The sequence below is a fragment of the Sciurus carolinensis genome, chromosome 3, assembly GCF_902686445.1.
Source record: "Sciurus carolinensis chromosome 3, mSciCar1.2, whole genome shotgun sequence".
Taxonomy (NCBI): domain Eukaryota; kingdom Metazoa; phylum Chordata; class Mammalia; order Rodentia; family Sciuridae; genus Sciurus; species Sciurus carolinensis.
This window is the reverse complement of record NC_062215.1, coordinates 51,801,622-51,821,680: the sequence shown is the minus strand read 5'-3', so window position 1 is coordinate 51,821,680 and position 20,059 is coordinate 51,801,622. Positions and strand designations below refer to the sequence as shown.

At 43.1% G+C, this 20,059-nt stretch overlaps 1 protein-coding gene across 6 annotated transcripts; it reads left to right on the top strand.

Moving 5' to 3' along the window:
- The first annotated feature begins 39 nt into the window (after positions 1-39).
- On the top strand, positions 40-16,097 carry Cntrob (centrobin, centriole duplication and spindle assembly protein). 6 transcript variants are annotated; one of them, XM_047546983.1, is made up of 19 exons: positions 42-1,251; positions 2,027-2,111; positions 2,368-2,449; positions 2,907-3,063; positions 3,731-3,847; positions 4,064-4,180; positions 4,518-4,616; positions 5,852-6,088; positions 6,441-6,587; positions 9,397-9,530; positions 10,094-10,219; positions 10,505-10,667; positions 11,582-11,840; positions 13,173-13,327; positions 13,596-13,659; positions 13,806-13,976; positions 14,098-14,230; positions 15,244-15,296; positions 15,577-16,097. In XM_047546983.1, the coding sequence occupies exons 1-19, from the start codon at positions 979-981 to the stop codon at positions 15,618-15,620; spliced, it is 2,616 nt and encodes an 871-aa protein (XP_047402939.1). In that variant the 5' UTR covers positions 42-978; the 3' UTR covers positions 15,621-16,097. The 6 variants fall into 6 exon arrangements, 5 of the variants coding, with proteins under 5 accessions (XP_047402940.1, XP_047402939.1, XP_047402938.1 ...); XM_047546982.1 differs by having other exon boundaries at positions 45-1,251; positions 2,386-2,449; positions 15,244-15,316; XM_047546980.1 differs by having other exon boundaries at positions 46-1,251; positions 15,244-15,316.
- Positions 16,098-20,059: the final 3,962 nt, after the last annotated feature.

Here is a 20,059-nt window from a genome sequence, read left to right as displayed (position 1 = left end):
CCTCCCTCCATTAGCCAATCCGTGGCGCCCGGCTTGCGCACGCGCGCTCAGCTTCCCTGGCTTCAAAAGCAGAGTGAGCCTTTGCGAGCGTGGTCTCGTGGTCGGGTGACGTCATCGAGGCAAGAGGCGGGGCGGCGGCGGGAGGTTGCCAACGGTTTTGAGCGTAGAGGATCGCGCTAAGGCGGGAGACCTTAGTCTTCTCCAGTTCAGTTTTAAGGGAGGGGTGCAATCTCTTCTCCACCTTGGCAGGTTGGGGGCTGAGGACTGGAATTGCGGAGAGTGGTCGGAACCGGGTGGTCGCGGTAAAGGAACTCAAGCTAAGCTTGAGTGCGGCGTACTTTTTAGGGACGTTTGAGGCTGTGACTGAAGGTTCACAAGGTTTTTTTGGGGTGTAAGGGAGGGATTCTAGAAATCCTCGCTTTGACCTTCTTTCTAGGAGGGATTGGAGGGGATCTACATGGGAATTGACCCTGGTAGAACAGGTGAAGTGGGCGGGGACAGGCAAAGGGAGAGACCGGAACCAGTTGAGGGACAGACATTGGGCCCTATTATTTTGGGGTCCGTTTCAGTTTGCCCGTTCTGGGTGTGAGAATTGAGAGTTCAGTTCACCAGAGACACCTGTGCCGAAACTGATCTACAGCTTCCAGCAGTCTAGCTGTGAAGAGGCGCTGCAGTGGTGCTGTTGCCTCACAGTAGGTCTTAGGTCCTTACCTCCTCTGTGCTGCACCCTCCTTTTGCACCATCCCCAGGAACTGGGGAAAGAGTGCCTTTACCCACTCCATGGCCTCTAGAACTGGTGGAAACCCTTCATCCAACCAGGAAGCCTTGAAACCCTTATTCAACCAGGATCCACCAAGGAGTCTTCCTCCCTTCTCCCAAATCTTACTTCTCCAAGGAAGTTTTCCCACTGGACTCTCTCAAAGCTGAACCCGGAGCTTCCAGCTTTCTATCGTCTCCACTTGTTTCTTACCTATACTTATGGCAACGTCAGCTACCAGACCCAGTTCCCCTCTCCGGCCTGAGGATCTCCTAAGTGATTCGTCAGAACCGCCTGGGCTGAACCAAGTGTCCTCTGAGGTGACCTCCCAACTCTATGCTTCTTTGCACCTCAGCCGCCAGGCAGAGGCCACAGCCCGAGCCCAGCTGTATTTAGCCTCCACTTCCTCACCTCCTCATGAGGCCTTAGATGGTTTGGCCCAAGAACTGAGTCACAACTTGTCCCTGGGATTGGAGAACAACTTGAAGAAAAAGGTGAGGAGGTGTGTCTTGGGAACCTCTAAGGTACTAGACACCAGAGTTGGGATTGCAAGTTAGCTTTGCTGATTGAATTTCAATTTTCTTTTCACTTTATTCAGTCATGCTTCTTCCTGGGAACAAATGTTTATGAGGCAGGCAATGATCTGGAACACATAATTTGGGAAATTATGAAAAACTCCCCATTTTAAAAAATTTTTTAAATCAGAGACATGCACTCTGTGGGGTAGGTTGTTGTCCTATAACTAGGACCTGCGCGTTAGGAGTGGGGTTTCTTGGTCCCAAGAGGGAACTGGGGACTTAAGAATAGCAGAAAATATACTAAGATCCTTCCAGCTCAGTACTGTTTTGATTGTATGGATTGAAATTTGGCAGATAAATCCCTGAATCATAGTTTAATCAATTATACATGTTACAGAGAAAATAGGTATTTGTGTTGGACAGAAAAGATGTCATAATCAATGTACGAACTGGTTAGGACTTCTAGAATTTGAGCTCTGATAGCCATGGACTACATGGCTTTTAGACAGGACATTTGCTCTTTAGTTGGTAAGAATTTCTACCACCTTTGTCTTAACATGTACCCACTTTATTCATTTGCACTATCTTCCTGGTTTCTATAGGCCTTTGGGTTTCTGATTCAAGGTTAAGACATCCCTTATGGGTTGGTTTCACTTTTCTGGCTTTCCCTGGTGCTGGAGTAAAAATTTTACCCTGACAGTAGGTAGAATGTAGATTATAAGGTTGTGTTTCCATGGGTCTTTTTTTCTAGGATGGTTCTAAGCATATCTTCGAGATGGAAAGTGTTCGAGGTCAGCTGCAGACCATGCTCCAAACCTCACGTGATGCAGTCTATCGTGAGTAAATCCCTTCCTTACAGCTCTGAAGGACAGCCTAGATGTGAGAGGTGGGAGAAAGTAGAGAGAGGAAGTGTTAGATGAAATCCTAGACCTCTGAGACAAGAGATTTTAGTAGTAAAGTCACCTGTTCTTTGTGGGAGAGGGTGGAGAGTGGCAGTAGTAAGGAAGTCCCTCTCCTCTCATCTTCTTCACATAGTTACTGTTCTTATCCTTATCTGACCCTGGCTGTGTGGTCCCCTTGGGTTGTGTACAGGGGATCCCCTCATTCCAGGTGCTGGCTCAGAGAGACGGGATGAGGACTCCTTTGACAGTGACAGCACAGCTACCTTACTCAAGTGAGTGGGGTCCTCCTGGCTTGTGTGTTTACTTAGAATCCATGTGTTCTACTTCTTAGTACTCTCCTGACTGCTTTTGGACTTCTTAGGAAAGTAGTCATTAAGCTTTCAGTTTTTATATTTTCTCTCCTACTTTTGTCCCCGCCTTCCTTTATTCCTTCTGGAACCTACTGTCAGACTTTCTCTTAACATCAGCCCTTCTTCTCCCAAAAGAGTTGGCATGTTTATGCTGAGATGGTTATTGCAGAGAGTGTGGTATGGAGAAAGAAGCATTGTAGAGTGAATCACAGGCTAATGAGCTTGGTATTTATGGCTCTGGCACTATCTAGCTTTATGACTTCAGGCAAGCCTCTTGCCCTTTCTGGGTCTCAGTTTCCTCATTTATAAATTATCATTGTAGGACTATTGGATCTCAAAGGCATTTCCAACCCTAACATTCTCTATCTGATTTGCTCAGTACCCGGCCCCTGCAGGACTTATCTCCATCCAGCTCAGCCCAGGGCCTCGAGGAGTTGTTTCCTCGATATACGAGCCTTCGACCAGGGCCTCCACTCAATCCCCCAGATTTTCAGGGACTGAGAGATGCACTGGACTCAGAGCATACCCGTCGCAAGGTGAGATATAAAGGCTTCTTTTTTTTTTTTTTTTTTTTTTTTTTTGGTACTAGGGGTTTAACACAGGAGCACTTTACCACTGAGCTTCATTCCCAGCCCTTAAAATTTTTTTTTTAATATATTTTGAGACAGGGTCTCACTAAATGGCTGAGGGCCTTGCTATATTGCTGAGGCTAACCTCAAACTAAAAATCCTCCTGCCTCAGCCTTCTAAGTTGCTGGGATTCTAGGCATGTGCCGCCATGCCCAGCTATCCTTGTTATGTTTAATCATTACATCTGATGAGCCCCTTAAGGCAGTAAATTACTATGCTTTATAGTGTGGGCTACTATACCTCTGCCAAAAGGTTTATGGAAATTTTTCTCAGGAGATCTGGAAAAGGGAAGAACCTGGAAGGTGTTGGAAGTCTTAAGCCTCAAGGTTCCTATTCCAGAATTACTGGTCCTCCCTCTCCAAACCTATTTTGTTCTTGGTACCCAGGCTCCCTGTCCCTGTAGAGGAGCTAGAAAGTTTGGTGCTATGGTCAGACTAAAGATGAGCAATACCCAGACTCTTCACTCTCCTCCCCAGCATTGTGAGCGCCATTTCCCTGTAGAGGAGCTAGAAAGTTTGGTGCTATGGTCAGACTAAAGATGAGCAATACCCAGACTCTTCACTCTCCTCCCCAGCATTGTGAGCGCCACATTCAGAGCCTACAGACCCGAGTGCTAGAGCTACAGCAACAGTTAGCGGTGGCTGTGGCTGCTGACCGCAAGAAAGATATCATGATTGAGCAACTGGACAAGGTGCCAGGGTAGCAAAAGGGGGTGGGTACGTCCATGGAAATCATTAAGAACAGTAATTAAGAGAGTTTGGGGTTTGTTTCTTTGTGCATGCCAAGAGCTGGGATGAGGGGTGGGTTTACTGACTACTGGGATGAGATGGCTGTTGACCTTGCCCCTGTGGGTAGAAAGAGGACAAAAAAGTTATTTTGAAATTCTGTCTTACTTGTCTTTCACAAGACCCTGGCCCGTGTAGTGGAGGGCTGGAACCGGCATGAGGCAGAGCGGACAGAAGTGCTTCGAGGACTTCAAGAGGAACGCCAGGCAGCAGAACTCACCAGAAGCAAGCAGCAGGAGGTGGGTGGCCTGGGTCATATGGTGTTATAACTTAAGTCACAAATTCTAGATGGAAAGAAACAGCTTTGGAATTAAGGTTCCCAACAGATCCACCTTTGTCTTGCAGTGCTGCTCTGACAGTTTTTCTTGCCCTCTCTTCTCCCTTCATTGTTTCTGCTATCAGATTTGCATCATAGTTGACTTCCCTGTTTTCCCCATACCATGTAGTCTCCTCTTTGGCCCTCATATCACTTAGTTAATGCTAGATTTTCAAGTTTACATTGTTAATGATTTTTGAAGCATAGTGTAGAGTGATTTTCCTCATTTCCTCTCTCCTGTATTTCTCTCTCCCTGAAAGACAGTAACCCGCCTGGAACAAAGTCTTTCTGAGGCCTTGGAGGCCCTGAATCGTGAGCAGGAAGGTGCCAGACTGCAGCAACGGGAAAGAGAGGCACTGGTGAGAAGACTGGGCTGGGGTAATTCCAGTGACGATTGTTCCTTCTAGAATGCTATCGGCTATTGGTGGATTATAGGAGTTTATAATTTGAGTTGCACCACGGTGGGTGGTGTTGCCCAAGATGTGTTCCCTGAATACTAGTTTTGCTAGATAGTCTACCAAAAAAGGCTCTGCCACCAAGGAAGTTTGAGAGATGCTGCACATGTCCTCATTAGAATCATCTAGGGAATTGGTTTTTTGGTGGGGTGGGTAGGCGCCTGCCTACCAGGGATTGAACTCAGGGGCACTCAACCACTGAGCCACATCTGGGGAACTGTTTTAAAATATAGATTTCAGGGACCCATCCCCAGAGATTTTGCTTCAGTAGTTATACAGTGGGTTGATGAATTGGAACATTTTCGGAAATTTTCTAGGTGATTTTGTTCAGGCTAATTTTGGAACTCTGGGCGTAGCCAAAAAGGGTATGGGATGAGATTCACTCAGATTTCTTAGCACTAAAGTGATCAATTGATTGCCCATATGAGTTAATGGCCGTGTTTGGAACTTGTCACTTGTGCAACACATACTACAGATAGGCTGGCACTTGTCGTCTTAGGCCACATCCGACAATACTGATGGTGGCTCTTGTTTGGCTAGTTCCTGACTTGAGTCTGGACTTTTCTAATCTTTGTGGCTTTCCTTTTGATGATGATGGTGATAATTCTTGTGTGTTAAGTACTTATCATGTGCCAGCTACTGTGCTAAATGCTTCATATACTCTTTTTTCCTTTAATCCTTACAAGGCATACCTTGTTATTATCTCCATTTTGCAGATAATGTACCTGCTCAGAATTATGTACCTTAAAAATGTGATAGTTGACAAGCTTACAGGATTATAATAATGTGCTTAAGAATACATAGTAAATGAATGCTATAACTATGATTCGGACTGAGGTTTGAATCCAGGTCCACCTAACTCTGGGACAGGAGTTCTTATCTACTATATTATAATCCTGTGACCTTGTCAACTGTCATACTTTTAATGGGCATGATTCTCAGTGGATACCTTGTATGGGGGTGGCAGTGGCAAGTTGATGGTCTTTTTTTTTTTTTTTTTCCTTCCTGGTGCTGGGGATTGAAACCAGAGCCTTGTGCATGTGAGGCAAGAAACTCTACCAACTGTACTACATCCCCAACCCAAGTCAGTGGTCTCTTAGGGGCCTACTAGGGATCTTGGTTTTCTCCTGGGGCTTTAGGAAGAAGAGAGGCAAGGTCTGACTCTGAGCTTGGAGGTTGAACAGCAGCGGTGCTGCACCCTTCAGGAAGAGCTGGACAAGGCTCGGGCTGTGCAGCTCAGTGAGCATCGAAAGCTGGATGCCCTTCAGGTTGCCCTAGAAGAAGAGCGACAGGCCTGGGCCCAGCAGGAGCAACAGTTTAAGGAACGCTACCAGGCACTGCAGGAGGAAGGCCAGGCACGGCTGGAGAAGGAGAAGGTAAAAGCAGCAGTTGGAAGAATTGGGGAATGGGAACAGAAGGGGAAATTAATCGGATGGGTTGTGATGCCAGAATATGAGGTATAAATAGAGATGAGAGACAGAGATGGAAAGTGAAGAGCTATACATGGGAAGCAGGCTTGAGAGGGTAGGGCCAGCAAGAAGGGCAGAGAGTATCAAATATGTGGAAGACTGGAAGCAACATTAAATAAGGATGGGAAATAAGACAAACAGGAGGAGAGAGAGAGGAAACTTGGGTTTTATTTAGGGATTGGGAAGATGATTTGAGGAGTAGAGGTAACCAGGAGGTAGGACACAAGGTTTGTTCTTACATTTGATTTTTCTTTCTTAGGGGAACAGTCAGAGGGAGGCCCAGGCAGCCCGGGAGGCTCAGCAGCAATTGGCATTGGTACAGTCTGAGATGCGGCGACTGGAAGGGGAGCTAGATACAGCTCGGAGAGAGAGAGATGCACTGCAGCTGGAAATGAGCTTGGTGCAGGTCAGCAGCAAAGGGCTCTTGAGGATTTTTCTCGTTGAGAGAAGTAGGTCTGAGGCAAAGTACCTCTCAGTAGTCATGGCAGAAATTCCACTTCAGGTATTTTGGATTCATTCCATCAGTGGTTTCTAGGTAGTATGAATAGTACTCTGTATTAAACACAGGACTGGACTGGGGATATAGCTCAGTGGTAAAGTGCTTGCCTAGCATGTGTGAGGCAACTGAATTCGATCCTCAACACCACATAAAAATAAATGAAGGTATTGTGTCTATTAACTAAAAGTTAAAAACAAACAAACAAACCCCCCAAACAACAACAACAACAAAAAACAGGACCAGGGCTGGGGTTGTGGCTCAGTGATAGAGCGCTTGCCCGGCACATGTGAGGCACTGGGTTCAATCCTTAGCACACATGAATAAATAAAATAAAGGTATTATATCCAACTACAACTAAAAAATTTGTTTTAAAAAGGACCATTTTTTACTGAGTGGTGGTTTCCCACAATATCAGACTGACCTAATGTTATTTTTATAGAAAACTGACTTAAATAGACTTACATCTACCTAAGATACCTTGGAATGCCAGACACTTAATCTCGGGAACTCGGGAGGCTGAGGCAGGAGGATTGCAAATTCAAGGCCAGTCTCAGCAACTTAGCAAGACACTGTCTCAGATAGATAGATAGATAGATAGATAGATAGATAGTTCTAGAGATATAGCTCAGTGGTAAAACATCCCTGGGTTCAGTCCCTGGTACCAAAACAACAAAACAAACAAAACTTAATGTTATTTTAAAAGAGATGACACTACACCTAGCGGTCACTATAAGAGCTGGTGAAAGCTTTGGTCAGAGACCTAATTCTAATAGTAACAGTCTGCTGTGTAACTCTGATTACTTGAATAACTTGTATTAATTCCTCTGGAGTAGACTGGGGACGTAGGACAGCAATGATTCCTTTATTTACTTTTGAAATTCCCAGAATAGCTCATGACCTGGAATACAATAGTACCCCAAAATTGTTTGTAAGATATAATTAAACTGGGAAAAATATTTTCCACCTAGCTAGTAGTACATTGAATCTTAAAATCAAACTAGGCAGACCCTTGTCATGTAATAGAATAAGATTTGGCAAACTTGTCCTGTAAAGGGCCAGAAAATAAATATTTTTGGCTTTGTCAGTTGTGTGGTCTCAGTTGTAACCACTGGACTCTGCTGTTATACCATAAAAGTAGCTGTAGACAGTTATGTAAACAAGTGACATGACTGTGTCCCAGTAAAACTTTATTTACGAAAGCAGGGAGCGGAGGGCTGAATTGGGCTATAGTTTGCTTATCCCTGGAATGGAGGAAAGGGTTGGAAAGAGACTTGTTCCACCCATAGTGAAGGCACTATATTGAAGAGCAAAGAACACTGAATTGGGAGTCAGGACACTCTGTTCTACATTCAATTAGAATTTTGGCCTTTATGGATCTCTTTTTATGTGTAAACTGTGTTAAGAGCAAATTGATGGGTTTTTGAGAGCAAGTTAAGAAGTAGAATTGAATGACCAGTAGCGAGTAAAAAATCAAGAGCCCAGGATGACTCCAGGTTTCACATAACTCAGGTATATGTTGGAAGGGAGAGGAGCCTTTACCTAAGGCAAGAAATATAATAGGAAGAGAAGGTAAGAGGGCAAAAACCAGTCCACTGAGCTGGGTACCATGGTGCACACCTATAATCCCAACTACTTGAGAGACTGAGGCAGGAGGATTGCAAGTTCAAGACAAGCCTCAGCAATGTAGTGAGACCTTAACTCAAAATCAAAAATGAAAGGGACTGGGGATGTAGCTCAGTGGTAAAGTGCCCCTGGGTTCGATCCCTAGTTAAAAAAGGGAAAAAAAGAAAGAGAAACACCTAAATGAGCTGAATTTGGGGTATGTTCTATCTGAGGTGTGTCCAAATCATCATTAGGTTACTGGTGTATGGGCTTAAATCTTAAATAAAGATTTATAGAACTGGGGGTATATGACTCATGCATGCATGAAGCTCTAGGTTCCATCCCCAGCACCAAAAATAAAAATAAAAGAGGGAGATTTAGGGAGCATTAAGATATAAATGGTAGCAAAAATATGGCCTAAATGCCAGTTTATCATGTTTGTATAAAATCATCAGCAACTGTAATGTTAGCATATGGTAGAAGAGGATGAAGGACACCTTTATAGGCAGTGGGAGGCAGAGCAGTCATCTGAGATTCAAAGAGAACGAGAACAAGGAGAAAGTGGCATAAGGGAAGCTGAGGAAGAAAGTTTGCAGAAGGAAGGATAGACCTGTGGTGCCAGGTGTTGCAGTAAGATTACATGTGACAGAGACTGAGAAATGAACACTGTAGGATCTAGAATTAAGCTTTCTGCAGTGAAGTACTCAAACAAAAATCAAATTTCAGTGAGTCCAAGAAGGAATGTATTGTGAGAAAATGGAAATAGCAATTATAGATGGACTCTGCTTATGAAGAAAGGGATGCTGACATTGAGTGCCGGCTGATTTCAGGTACTGAGCTAGGGGTACTATATATGTTATCGCAGATGTATATCATAGATTTGATTGTTCTAATATTGCCTTGGGTTAAAATATGTTTCTTTTGTCCAAAGTCATTTTTGCTTTTGTGTACATATAAGATATGCATAGTTTAAGGAAAGAGAGCCTCTTACTACTATGGTAAAATTCTTGTTCTCCATCCCTTATACAGGTGAGGGGAGTTTTGGTACTGGGTTTTGTCTACATTATATCAACAGAATTGAGCTATTATCCCACTTTATTTCACTGAATCACAGGCCCGGTATGAGAGCCAGCGAATTCAGATGGAGTCAGAACTGGCTGTGCAGCTGGAACAGCGGGTGACAGAGCGGTTGGCGCAGGCTCAGGAGAGCAGCCTTCGGCAAGCAGCCTCTCTGAGGGAACATCACAGGTACCTGGGACTTACTGTATGCTGTAGCAGGTATTGTTAGTGCTCTACCCACATGTTCTCTCAGAGGTCTTTGCCATTTTCCAAACATCGGCCCCAGTGTGTTTTTGCTCCCTTCGGTCAGAACCTCAGTCCTCTTAAGAGTTCTCCCATCAGGTGTTCATGGAGAGCCAGAGTCCTGGGACTTTCATCCTATAGGGAGAAGTCCTTAACTGAGAACTGAAGGGGGCTGGACTATAAAGTGTCTAACTCCTTTGTTGGGACAGTGCTGAGGTATGACCTGTGTTGTTTCTAAGAGCTGTTCCATGAGTTTGCACCTCACTGTCATATCGGTTTTTCCTGGGAACACTTCTTAAATAAATCAGTTTCCATGAATCCACACTGTAGTGTCTGTTTCTGGGGAACTCATCTTCAGACCTCTTGCTTTGTCCATGCCATTTCTGTGCTGTGGCCAGGCTGCCTGACTGACTGTTTACCTCTCCCTCTCTTGCACACATTGTGTCTTTTTCTTAGCGATGACCTCTGTCTCCAGTCTCATCCCTCTTTTGTCACCCTGGCTCTCCTAGGAAGCAGCTACAGGACCTCAGTGGACAGCACCAGCAGGAACTGGCTACTCAGTTGGCTCAGTTCAAGGTGGAAATGGCAGAACGGGAGGAACGGCAGCAGCAAGTGGCTCAAGACTATGAACTCAGGTACTGGTCTCTGGAGTGTCCCTTTTAGGCCTGAGCCCCTTCCCAGGGAGGAAAGCCCAGGGTGGAAATGATAAAGAGCTGTCCTTCAGTAGATTTGCTATCTTCTGAATTGGTGCATCACCTTTCCATGTCTGACATTTTATTCTGGCTCTTCATTCAGATAGAACAAGGAGAGGGTGTTAACTGGGAGCTGAGGGAAAATTTTTTGTAGAAGGGGAGATAGACCTGGGATATGAATTATCTGCATTCTTGAAGCCCTGAGTCACCCTCCCCTCTTTTCTTCAGACTGGCAAGGGAGCAAGCACGGGTGCGGGACTTGCAGAGTGGGAACCAACAGCTGGAGGAGCAGCGGGTGGAGCTCGTAGAGCGGCTCCAGGCCATGCTGCAGGCCCACTGGGACGAGGCCAGCCACCTGCTCAGCACCACCCTCCCACCTCCTAACCCTCCGGTAGGCATTGCCCTGTGAGCTAAGCTTCTCAGAGTTGTGTTCTAGATTCCTTCTATGGAAGTCTAGCTTCCTCCCAAGGGAAGTCACAAGAAAGGTCTATATCAGAGAGGAAAAATCTGTGAACTTTTCCAGAAGTCTTACCAAAATAAACCTTTTTTTTATGGCTATAGCTAAACCAGACTGACCCCATTCCATTGAGCATAACTGTCTTCTCCCAGTACCAAGAGGTGATGAATAATATACAGTACTCATATGATGGAATGACAGCTGAATTAATTATGGGAGCAAGGACTAAAAATTGTTGCTAAGTCCTGTCCTGAAGTAGAGTGTGGAGTCTTCACCTTAGCCCTTCTTATGTTGGCATCTCCTACTTCCTTTTATTAATTATGCAATTTTTATTATTAGCTAAAATATTTTTTGGAATAGGTAAACATATGCACATGATTTTAAAGAAAATCCAAACTGTTAATGTGAAAAGTAATCTCCATCCTAACCTGTGCCTCAGTCTCTCAGGTCCCCTCCTGAGAAGCAACCATCTCCCCTCCTTCCCCTTACCACCCCAAACCTGCCCCACTTTCCAAATGGTTGCCTTCTGTCTACTGCCGTATAACTTTTTATTCAACCAAGTGCTTATTGATGACCATGAAGTCGTTTTTTTGGACTTTGCCTCTATAAACAGTGTTATAGTAAATATCATCAAAATAAAATATATGTCTTTGTATAACTATATCTATAAAATTTGTAGAAATAATTGTAAGATTCAAAATAAACAGTTTAAACTTTGATAAAAATCGAATAGATGTTACTCAATCTCCTTTTAAGGAAGTAGTTTGTAATCTTATTCAAGTGTCTGTACCATGTCTTGTCTCTGAACCCACTGGGCTTTTATTCTTCTTTCTGTTTCTCCTTGCCAGGTACCTCCGACCAGACCCTCCAGTCCTGGCCCTCCAGAATCAGAGAAGGTAGAGAAGAGGATGTGGACCATGCCTCCTGTGGCCGTGGCCCTGAAGCCAGTGTTGCAGCAGAGCAGGGAAGCAAGGGATGAGCTGCCTGGAGTGCCTCCTGTTCTCTGCAGCCCCTCCCCGGATCTTAGCCTCCTGCTGGGCCCACCTTTCCAGACCCAGCATTCCTTCCAGCCCCTGGAGCCCAAACCAGATCTCACTCCTCCTACCGGTAACTGAGAAGTCACTGGGGTTCTCTTTTCATGCATAGAATGGCCCCCCTTACCTAACTTTCTTTCTGACTGGGACTTGAACATTTGGTTTCACACATGATTTAGTGATCCTAACTTGTAAGGAGCAGAAACCCACTTACATTGATTCAGATAAAGGGAAGGAGATCTCGTGGGAATTTGATGAAGCTAGACACAGAACTAGTATTGGGAATAAGGGTGTTGTCTGAAACTGAGGCAGCTGTCCCTATATAGTCTCTTGACTCTGCCTCACCTATACACTTGTTCCTTTTCCTGCTTTACTAACAATCTCTTATAAATTACTCAAGGGTCTTACTCCTCTTATCCTTGACTTCCACATGGGTTGACCAGCTTTGGCACTGGCTCTAACCAGGCTCTAGACATTTAGAGACATTGGCATCAGCTTCTTAGGTCCTAATTACAGAGGCCATGGGATGGATCAGTAGCCCTCCATTGGATCAGCTGACCTTGGATGTGGGTGTCTACCCCAGGTTTGGTCATCAGCGGATGGAGGTATTCTGGATGATATAAACATGACAACTGGGGTTGTGGCTCAGTATTAGAGCACTTGCCTAGCACATGTGAGACCCTGGGTTTGACCCTTAGCACCGCATGAAAATAAAGTATTGTGTCCATTTACAACTAAAAATATAAAAAAAGGAAGAGGAATGAATTATATCACAATTTTAAAATTATATATCAATAATAATAACAGTAACACAAGGTTAGGGGCATATTCAGGTGAAGCAACAGAATTTGTCTGGTAAGTCTTTGTGTTCTTTAAGGATGGTGTTTTTATTTAGAGTTTGAGCCACATAGCTTTCTTCTTCTGCCTACACTTGTGTCTTAGAATCCAGCTGTGCTGTCTCCCAGGCACCTCTGACCCTTTTCACTCCAGCCCTTTTTAAATTTCTTTTCTTTTCTTTCTTTCTTTCTTTCTTTCTTTTCTTTCTTTCTTTCTTTCTTTTTTTTTTTTTTTTTTTTTTTTGGTACTAGGGATTGAACTCTGGGGCACTCAACCACTGAACCAGATTCCCAGCCCTTTTTTGTATTTTATTTAGCGATAGGGCCTCCCTGATTTGCTTGCTGAAGCTGGCTTTGAACTCGCAATCCTCCTGCCTTAGCCTCCAGAGCCACTGGAATTATAGGCATGCATCAGGCTCTTTTAAACTTCTGTTGTCATCTTCTTGCTGTGATGTACTCCTTACGTTTAATAAACCCTTTTCTTTTAGGCATTTGGTGAATTGATTTGTGGAGTGGCTCTTTCCCCTTACCCCACACGTGCACCCATGCATGCCTATTTCATTTTACAGCTGGGGCCTTCTCTTCCCTCGGGGCCTTCCATTCTGATCACACAGCAGAACGGCCATTTCCTGAAGAAGATCCTGGATCAGATGGGGATGGCTTCCCAAAGCAAGGGCTTCCACCTACTTCTCAGCTGGAGGGCCTCAAGAATTTTTTGCAGCAGGTAAGAGAGTCCACCCAGAGAGCCTTATTTATTTGCTCCCTTTCCTTTCCCTACTCTTGAAATCGAGGACTCTGGCTTTCTTCAGTTTTGGGGGCCAATTCTTTGTCCCATATTCTGCCAGTCTATCTCATTCCCAGTGCATAATTCTCTTCTGGAATTTAGTCCAATGACCTTAGCCCTTCCTTCAGCAGCTTCTGCTTCCCTCTGTAGCTAAGTATCTCCCTCTTTTATCAGTCCCCTAGGGAACCTTACTGTCTTGTCCCCCCAGCTTTTGGAGACAGTACCCCAGAACAGTGAGAACCCCTCTGTTGACCTGTTGCTCCCTAAGTCTGGTAAGTTCCAGCCCTCAAGAAGGTTGGGGCTGGACCTGGACAGGTAGGTGTTAATGATTTAGCATGGATGTTGAGGAGCTACTAGGTGGTAAAACTCCTTGGCTCTTGGCTCCATTCCCTGTTCTTGGATCTCTTTCCTGTTGTAGGTCCTCGGACTGTCCCATCTTGGGAGGAAGCCCCTCAAGTACCACGCCTTCCACCCCCTGTCCATAAAACTAAAGTCCCCTTAGCCACAGCATCTAGTCTTTTCCGGGTTCATGAGCTTCCTTCATCCCATTCACAAGGCAGTGGTCCCAGCACTGGTTCCCCAGAAAGAGGTAAGCTGTTCATGTTTTACCAGAGACGGAGAGAAGGTCCCAGGTGTGAATTCCTAGGGAGATGGGATGAAGCCTAGGAGAGGCGCCCTAGGGTTATGTCAGTCATTGACTTGTCTCTCAGGTACGGATGGTCTCAGCTCCTCAAGCCAGCTGATGGAGGTGTCTCAGCTATTACGACTGTACCAGGCCCGGGGCTGGGGGGATCTGCCTGCTGAGGATCTGCTGCTCTATCTGAAGAGGCTGGAACACGGCGGGTACAGCCTGGGAGGGAGAAGGAGGGATTTGGGGATGGAATCTGCATGGGAAGATGGATCAGGCAGGGCTGAGTGCAGTGTGGATATTGTTCATTAAGTAGAGTCTTCTGTCTCTTCCTGGGGAGGAAAGTGAGGGATGAGACAAAGGCCCACAAGTCTTCTCTCACTGCTCGCACCTTTATTTTATCTCTTCCTTTCTACTACATTTTTCTTTACTGAAAATAGGACAACAATAAAACCCTCTTCCCTTGTCTCTGTACTTTAGTGTTTTCGTTTCTTTTCCCTGCAGGTCAAAACTGAGAATCCTAGATTTTTTACTGATCTAATATAATTTATTATTTGATTTCACTAGTGTCCCCTCCAATTTAATTCCCAGCTTCATTGCATTTGTTCACATTTCATTTTTTGGTACTGGAGGTTGAATCCAGGGGCATTCTACCACTGAGATACATCCCCCGTCATTTATATATATGTGTATAATATATAATACGTAAACATATATATGTATTTTTTAAAAATAATTTTGAGACAGGGTCTTTCTAAGTTGCTGATGGTCTTGCTAAGATACTGAGGCTGGCCTTGAACTTTCGATCCTGCCGCCTCTGCCTGATGAATCACTGGGAGTACAGGTTGTGCATTACCACACCTGGCATTTCTTCTTCTTTTTTTTTCTTTTTCTTTTTCTTTTTTTTTTTTTTTTTTTTTTAATACTGGGGATTAAACCCAGAGGTACTTAACCATCGAGCCACATCCCCAGCCCTTTTTATTTTTTTTTTTTTGAGACAGGGTCTCACTAAGTTGCTTAGGGCCTCACTAAATTGCTGAGGCTGGTCTCAAACTTGTGATCCTCCTGCCTCGGGCTCCTGAGTCACTGGGATTATAGGTGTGTGCCCCCACCCCTGGCTTGGCATTTCTTCTTGAGAGACAGCACTGGGGAGTATTTCTTCCATCCAGTGTTGGGTACAGTTGGGGGGATGGCTCCCGCATCTTCATACTGTTGATTTGTATGGCAGGACTGATGGCCGAGGGGAGAATATCCCCAGAAGAAACACAGACTCCCGCTTGGGTGAGATCCCCCGAAAAGAGGTGAGGGAAAGTCCAGCAGGGACAGGGGAGAGGAGAGCTCTCGTTGCCTAATTCCTTCAGTTCTTCATACTCCCTGGCTGGCTCCAGTCCCCCATTGCCTAGCCCCTCCAATCCCAGTTCTCACTTGCTAGAACATAGACTTTCTTTTCCTTTTGGTGATTGCTTCTGGCCCCCTCTGTGCACCATGCCTTTCCTCTGTGGGGTAGGGGGATTGGGAGTATATGACACTGACTTTCCCTTCTCTTTTCCCCAACTCTCAGATACCTTCCCAGGCTGTCCCTCGCCGCCTTACTACAGCCCCTAAGACTGAAAAACCTGCACGGAAGAAAAGTGGGCACCCTGCCCCTGGTAGCATAAGGAGTCGGGGGGGAGTCTGGAGATGAGCCCCTGCCCTTCTTTGTTTTGTTCTCTTGTTGTTGTTATTTTAATAAATGTGCCATAGTCTGTATTAGAGTCTAACTCAGAGGAATTTGGAAAATGGAGATTTTGTAGGAAACTACTTTGTAAAGAAACCACATTGAGTATATTTTTTATGTCAAATGTTTATATTTTATTTCCTATGGGAAAAGACATGAATACTTTGAAAGACAACAGTCCATGACTAGATTTTAGGAGTTTGAGTGAGCCTTAAGTTTCAATGTTTAAAACTTATGGCATGATTAACTCTGGTTGGAAGTAGAATTATGGATTATTATTATCTTTTTTATACATATTTGTATTTTCCAGGTTTTCTAAAACAATTGTGTTATTTTAATAAACATAAAAAACTTAACTTTTAATAAAAAATTAAGTTATTGTATAAAAAGTTTGAGTAAAAATTTGGTTGTTGTGGGGGGGCCAGGGGATTTGTCTTTTAAGAGCAGATAAGTCTTCCAGGTGACGCTAGTTGGATTCAGTTTGGCAGATCTGCTCCAGCCAGCAGGCACACTGTGGCTTTAGTTTTCACTCAATGGCTTTAAAACATGATAAAAGACTAGAAAACTGGCAAGAAGGAAAAAAAAAAAAAGCCATGTTTCTCAACCCATTTTAACACTCACCAAAATGAACAAAGAAAAATAACATTACAGAAGATAACATCTACATGAAACTAAGGGCCCCAGCTTCAAGGAGTAAACACTGAAAACATATAGTCCAGTTTCAATTAAACTGAAAGAGGCAGCCTCTGGACATGGCAGCACTTCTGATCTGGATCATGGGGTGGGTGGTGATGATGGGAAATGCAAATATGAAGGGCATTTGAGGGACAGAGTTTAGATTCTGAGGAAGGCAAGGCCCTTCAATTTGACCCTGAATTACTGAATTAGAACCAGAACAGACATAGTAGAATATAGACTCACATAGCGTTTTGTATCAGTAAACGTTCAGGTTTTATTTCCTTCCACCTCAACCCCAGGGAAGAGGAAAAGGAAGAAAAGCTGAAGATAGAAGATTAGTAATCACATGGCTTCTGCTTACCTGTGTCCAGGACAGCTGGTTCCTCAGCCCTGCTCTTGACTGTGTTCTCTGGCACATAAAAGCAAAGAAATAAAATACAAGTGGGTATGGGAGTGGCACAGGCTTGGGAGGCTTTCTGAGCCTGACCACCTACCCATCTATGAAAATTTTTGTATTTCCATTTCTTTGCCACAAGTGCATTCAATTTGTTTGATCTACTTAATATTTCATGAGAGTATGCTGATTTATGGCATACTGTCATTATTGGTAAGAGATGGCTTTCTACCACTTTTTAAAATTGGTAAAATGAGCATCCAGTTCATTTTATTATCTCTTGGATTCTAACCTGCCACCATCAGTCAACATGCCCTACATATTTCTCGCTGTGAAGTACAACCCGGAGAATATTTCCTAAACAACTCTAAAACAAAATCAGAAAAAGGCACAGTGCTGACTTAGCCATATTGAAGGTCATTATAACCAAACAACTTTCATTTTGTTTTACTTTATTTTATTTTATTTTATTGGTACTAGGGATTTGAGCCCAGGGCTGCTTAACCACTGAGCCACATTCCCAGCCCTTTTTATATTTTATTTTGAGACAGGGTCTTGCTAAGTTGCTTAGGGTCTTCTAATTTGCTGAGGCTGGCTTTGAACTTATAATCCTCCTTCCTCAGCCTCCCAAGCCACTGGGATTACAGGTGTGTGCCACTGTGCCTGGTTGACTTTTAAATGTATATATTGCACTCACATTAACAGTTTGTTTATTCACTGAAACCATCCTGAAGTCTGGATAAGAAGAGAAAACCCACAGCCAAGCAGTTCACCAGATTTTACCTCTATAATCATTTTGGGAATATTCTGAGAAGGGCAAACATAAGTAAGTGAATAAATAAATTTTTTCAAGGAAAAAAACCCACATGCAGAGGAAATGGGTACAGTCTCAAAACTCAGGTTTTCCTTGGAGTAGATATGGTGTTGATATAGGATTTTGTATCCTGAGAACTCTCACCAGCATATGTGGGCAAGAGTTCAAAGCATACAAAAGGGTGTAATGTATTTGTGTGAAATCTGAGCTGTCATAACAAACCCAGAGGCACAGTGGCTTTTGGATAAGGTATATTTCTCTGGTTATAGTCCAGAATAGTGGGGGAGTCCTGCTCCACATGGTCATGTCAGGCTTCAATTTCTTTCCATGTTGTTGCTCTGCCTAAATCACTGTCATCTGTTTCGCTGAAGGAAGGTTATCCCGTGGGACTCCCAGTTGGCAAGCAGGGGAAAGGGGCCATGTCCAATGTCTTAAGACCCACCATTGGAAATGCCACACATCCATTTTCCTTGTATTTCGTTGGCAAAACCTTGGTCACCTGGTTATGTATGACTGCAAAAGACTCAGAAATGTGTCTTTTTGTATGTACCTATAGCTATTATTATATGAGAACAAAGGAAGAAGGAGAGAACATATCTTGGTGAACAGCAGGAGTCTGCCCTTCAAGGGCTGGTACTTCCCTTAGAGAAATTGAAAATTAATAATTGCTGAGATAATCCATGCCAATTGTTAGGAGTGACTAATGAAAAAATTAATTAGACAGACAAGTTAGTACAAGATGCAGGACTGAACTAACTAGCCCCTACACCACAGAATGCAGGAAAAAGCAAAAAATTTAAATTCTAACCAATATTCTTATGGAGAAGAGAAAATTGGTATGAAAAAGAAGTAATCATAGCACAAGGATTTGGTCTTTAAAAGGGAACAAGTTTATAAATTATTAGAGAAACAATAGAAAAAGAATAGTTCCAGATAATAAATACCTAGAAATTATAAAAAATAGAAAATTTTGATTCTGAAAGTATGGTTGAATGAATAATTCAAAGGCCCCTCCTAAATTATCACTATAACCCATCATTATTAAGACAGACTTTTTAATGTTTGCTAGAAAGTAAGGGAAATTGAACTTGTATTTTTCTAACAATAAATTGAGCCTACATAACCCAACCGAACTTTCTGCTGAAATAATGTAAAAAATGAAAGATAAGATTTATTTTTTCAAAATCTTAAATATACTGATAAATTGACAAAAAGATGCCTCAAATGCAAGAGCAGGAGAATTTAAGTGGGACACTTGCTTTTCAGTTAAAGGGTATTTGTAGAGCTGGATCCAGCAGTGGTGTGTGTGGGCACGAGCATGCACACACAGGCATGTGCAAGTGAATTGTATTTATCCCAGAAATATGAGGGTAGTTTAGCATTAGAAAGTCTATAGGTATAATTACTTATCACATTTACATCATTAACAGATTAAAGGAGAAAAATATTATATGATCATTTGAGCTGCAGAAAGACCATTTGATACATCTCAGCGACCATTTGTGACTATAAAACTGAAAGTGGTGCACACTTGGAATCCCAGCTGCTCAGGAGCCTGAGGCAGAAGGATCACAAGTTTGAGACCAGACTCAGCTACTTAGTGAGGACTTGTCTCAAAGTAAAATTAAAAAGTGCTGGGGATGTAGCTCAGTGGTAGAGCATTTGTTTAGAGGCCCTGAGTTGGCGCCCAATATATCAAAACAAACAAAAACAAACTTCTAGCAAGCAGGAATAGAAAGAATCTTTAATTTATTGTTTATACTGGGGATTGAACCCAGCACACTCTACCACTGAGCTACATCCCTAGCCCTTTTTCTTTTTTTAAAATTTTGAGACAGGGTCTTGCTAAGTTATTTAGGGCCTCACTAAGTTGCTGAGACTGGCCTTAAACTTTCAAACATCATTCTTAATGAGGAATGTTGGAAGCATTCTCTTAAAAATCTCTAGGGTAAGGATGCTCTTCATGATTGCATCTATTAATATGTGGTGAGATCCTTGCTTGTGCAGTATAACACAAAACTTGGAAAAGATGAAATGATAGTACTAATATTCACAGATTACATAATTATCTTCATGGCAATATAACAATTGAAATGCTTATTAAATCATATATTTAAAATATATATTTAAATGACACTAAACTGATGTGTATATTTCAAATGATAACACAATATTGCCTTAACAGGCTAAATGACACTTTGAAATTTAAATGGTCTATTAAAATTCTTAGAAAATAGGTCAATTTTAGTATAATTAATCTCACTAAAAAGGTGTTGGCTTAACAAAAGATTTAAAAATGGAGAGACATCAACAGTCATTTCATGGTCTGGGAATGTGGGGAAAGATGCTCAGCCTCATTAAGAAGAACAGGGCAAATGAAATCAAAGTGAACTGTCATTTCACACCATCCAAGATGCAACATTTTTAGAGTCTAAGTGTAT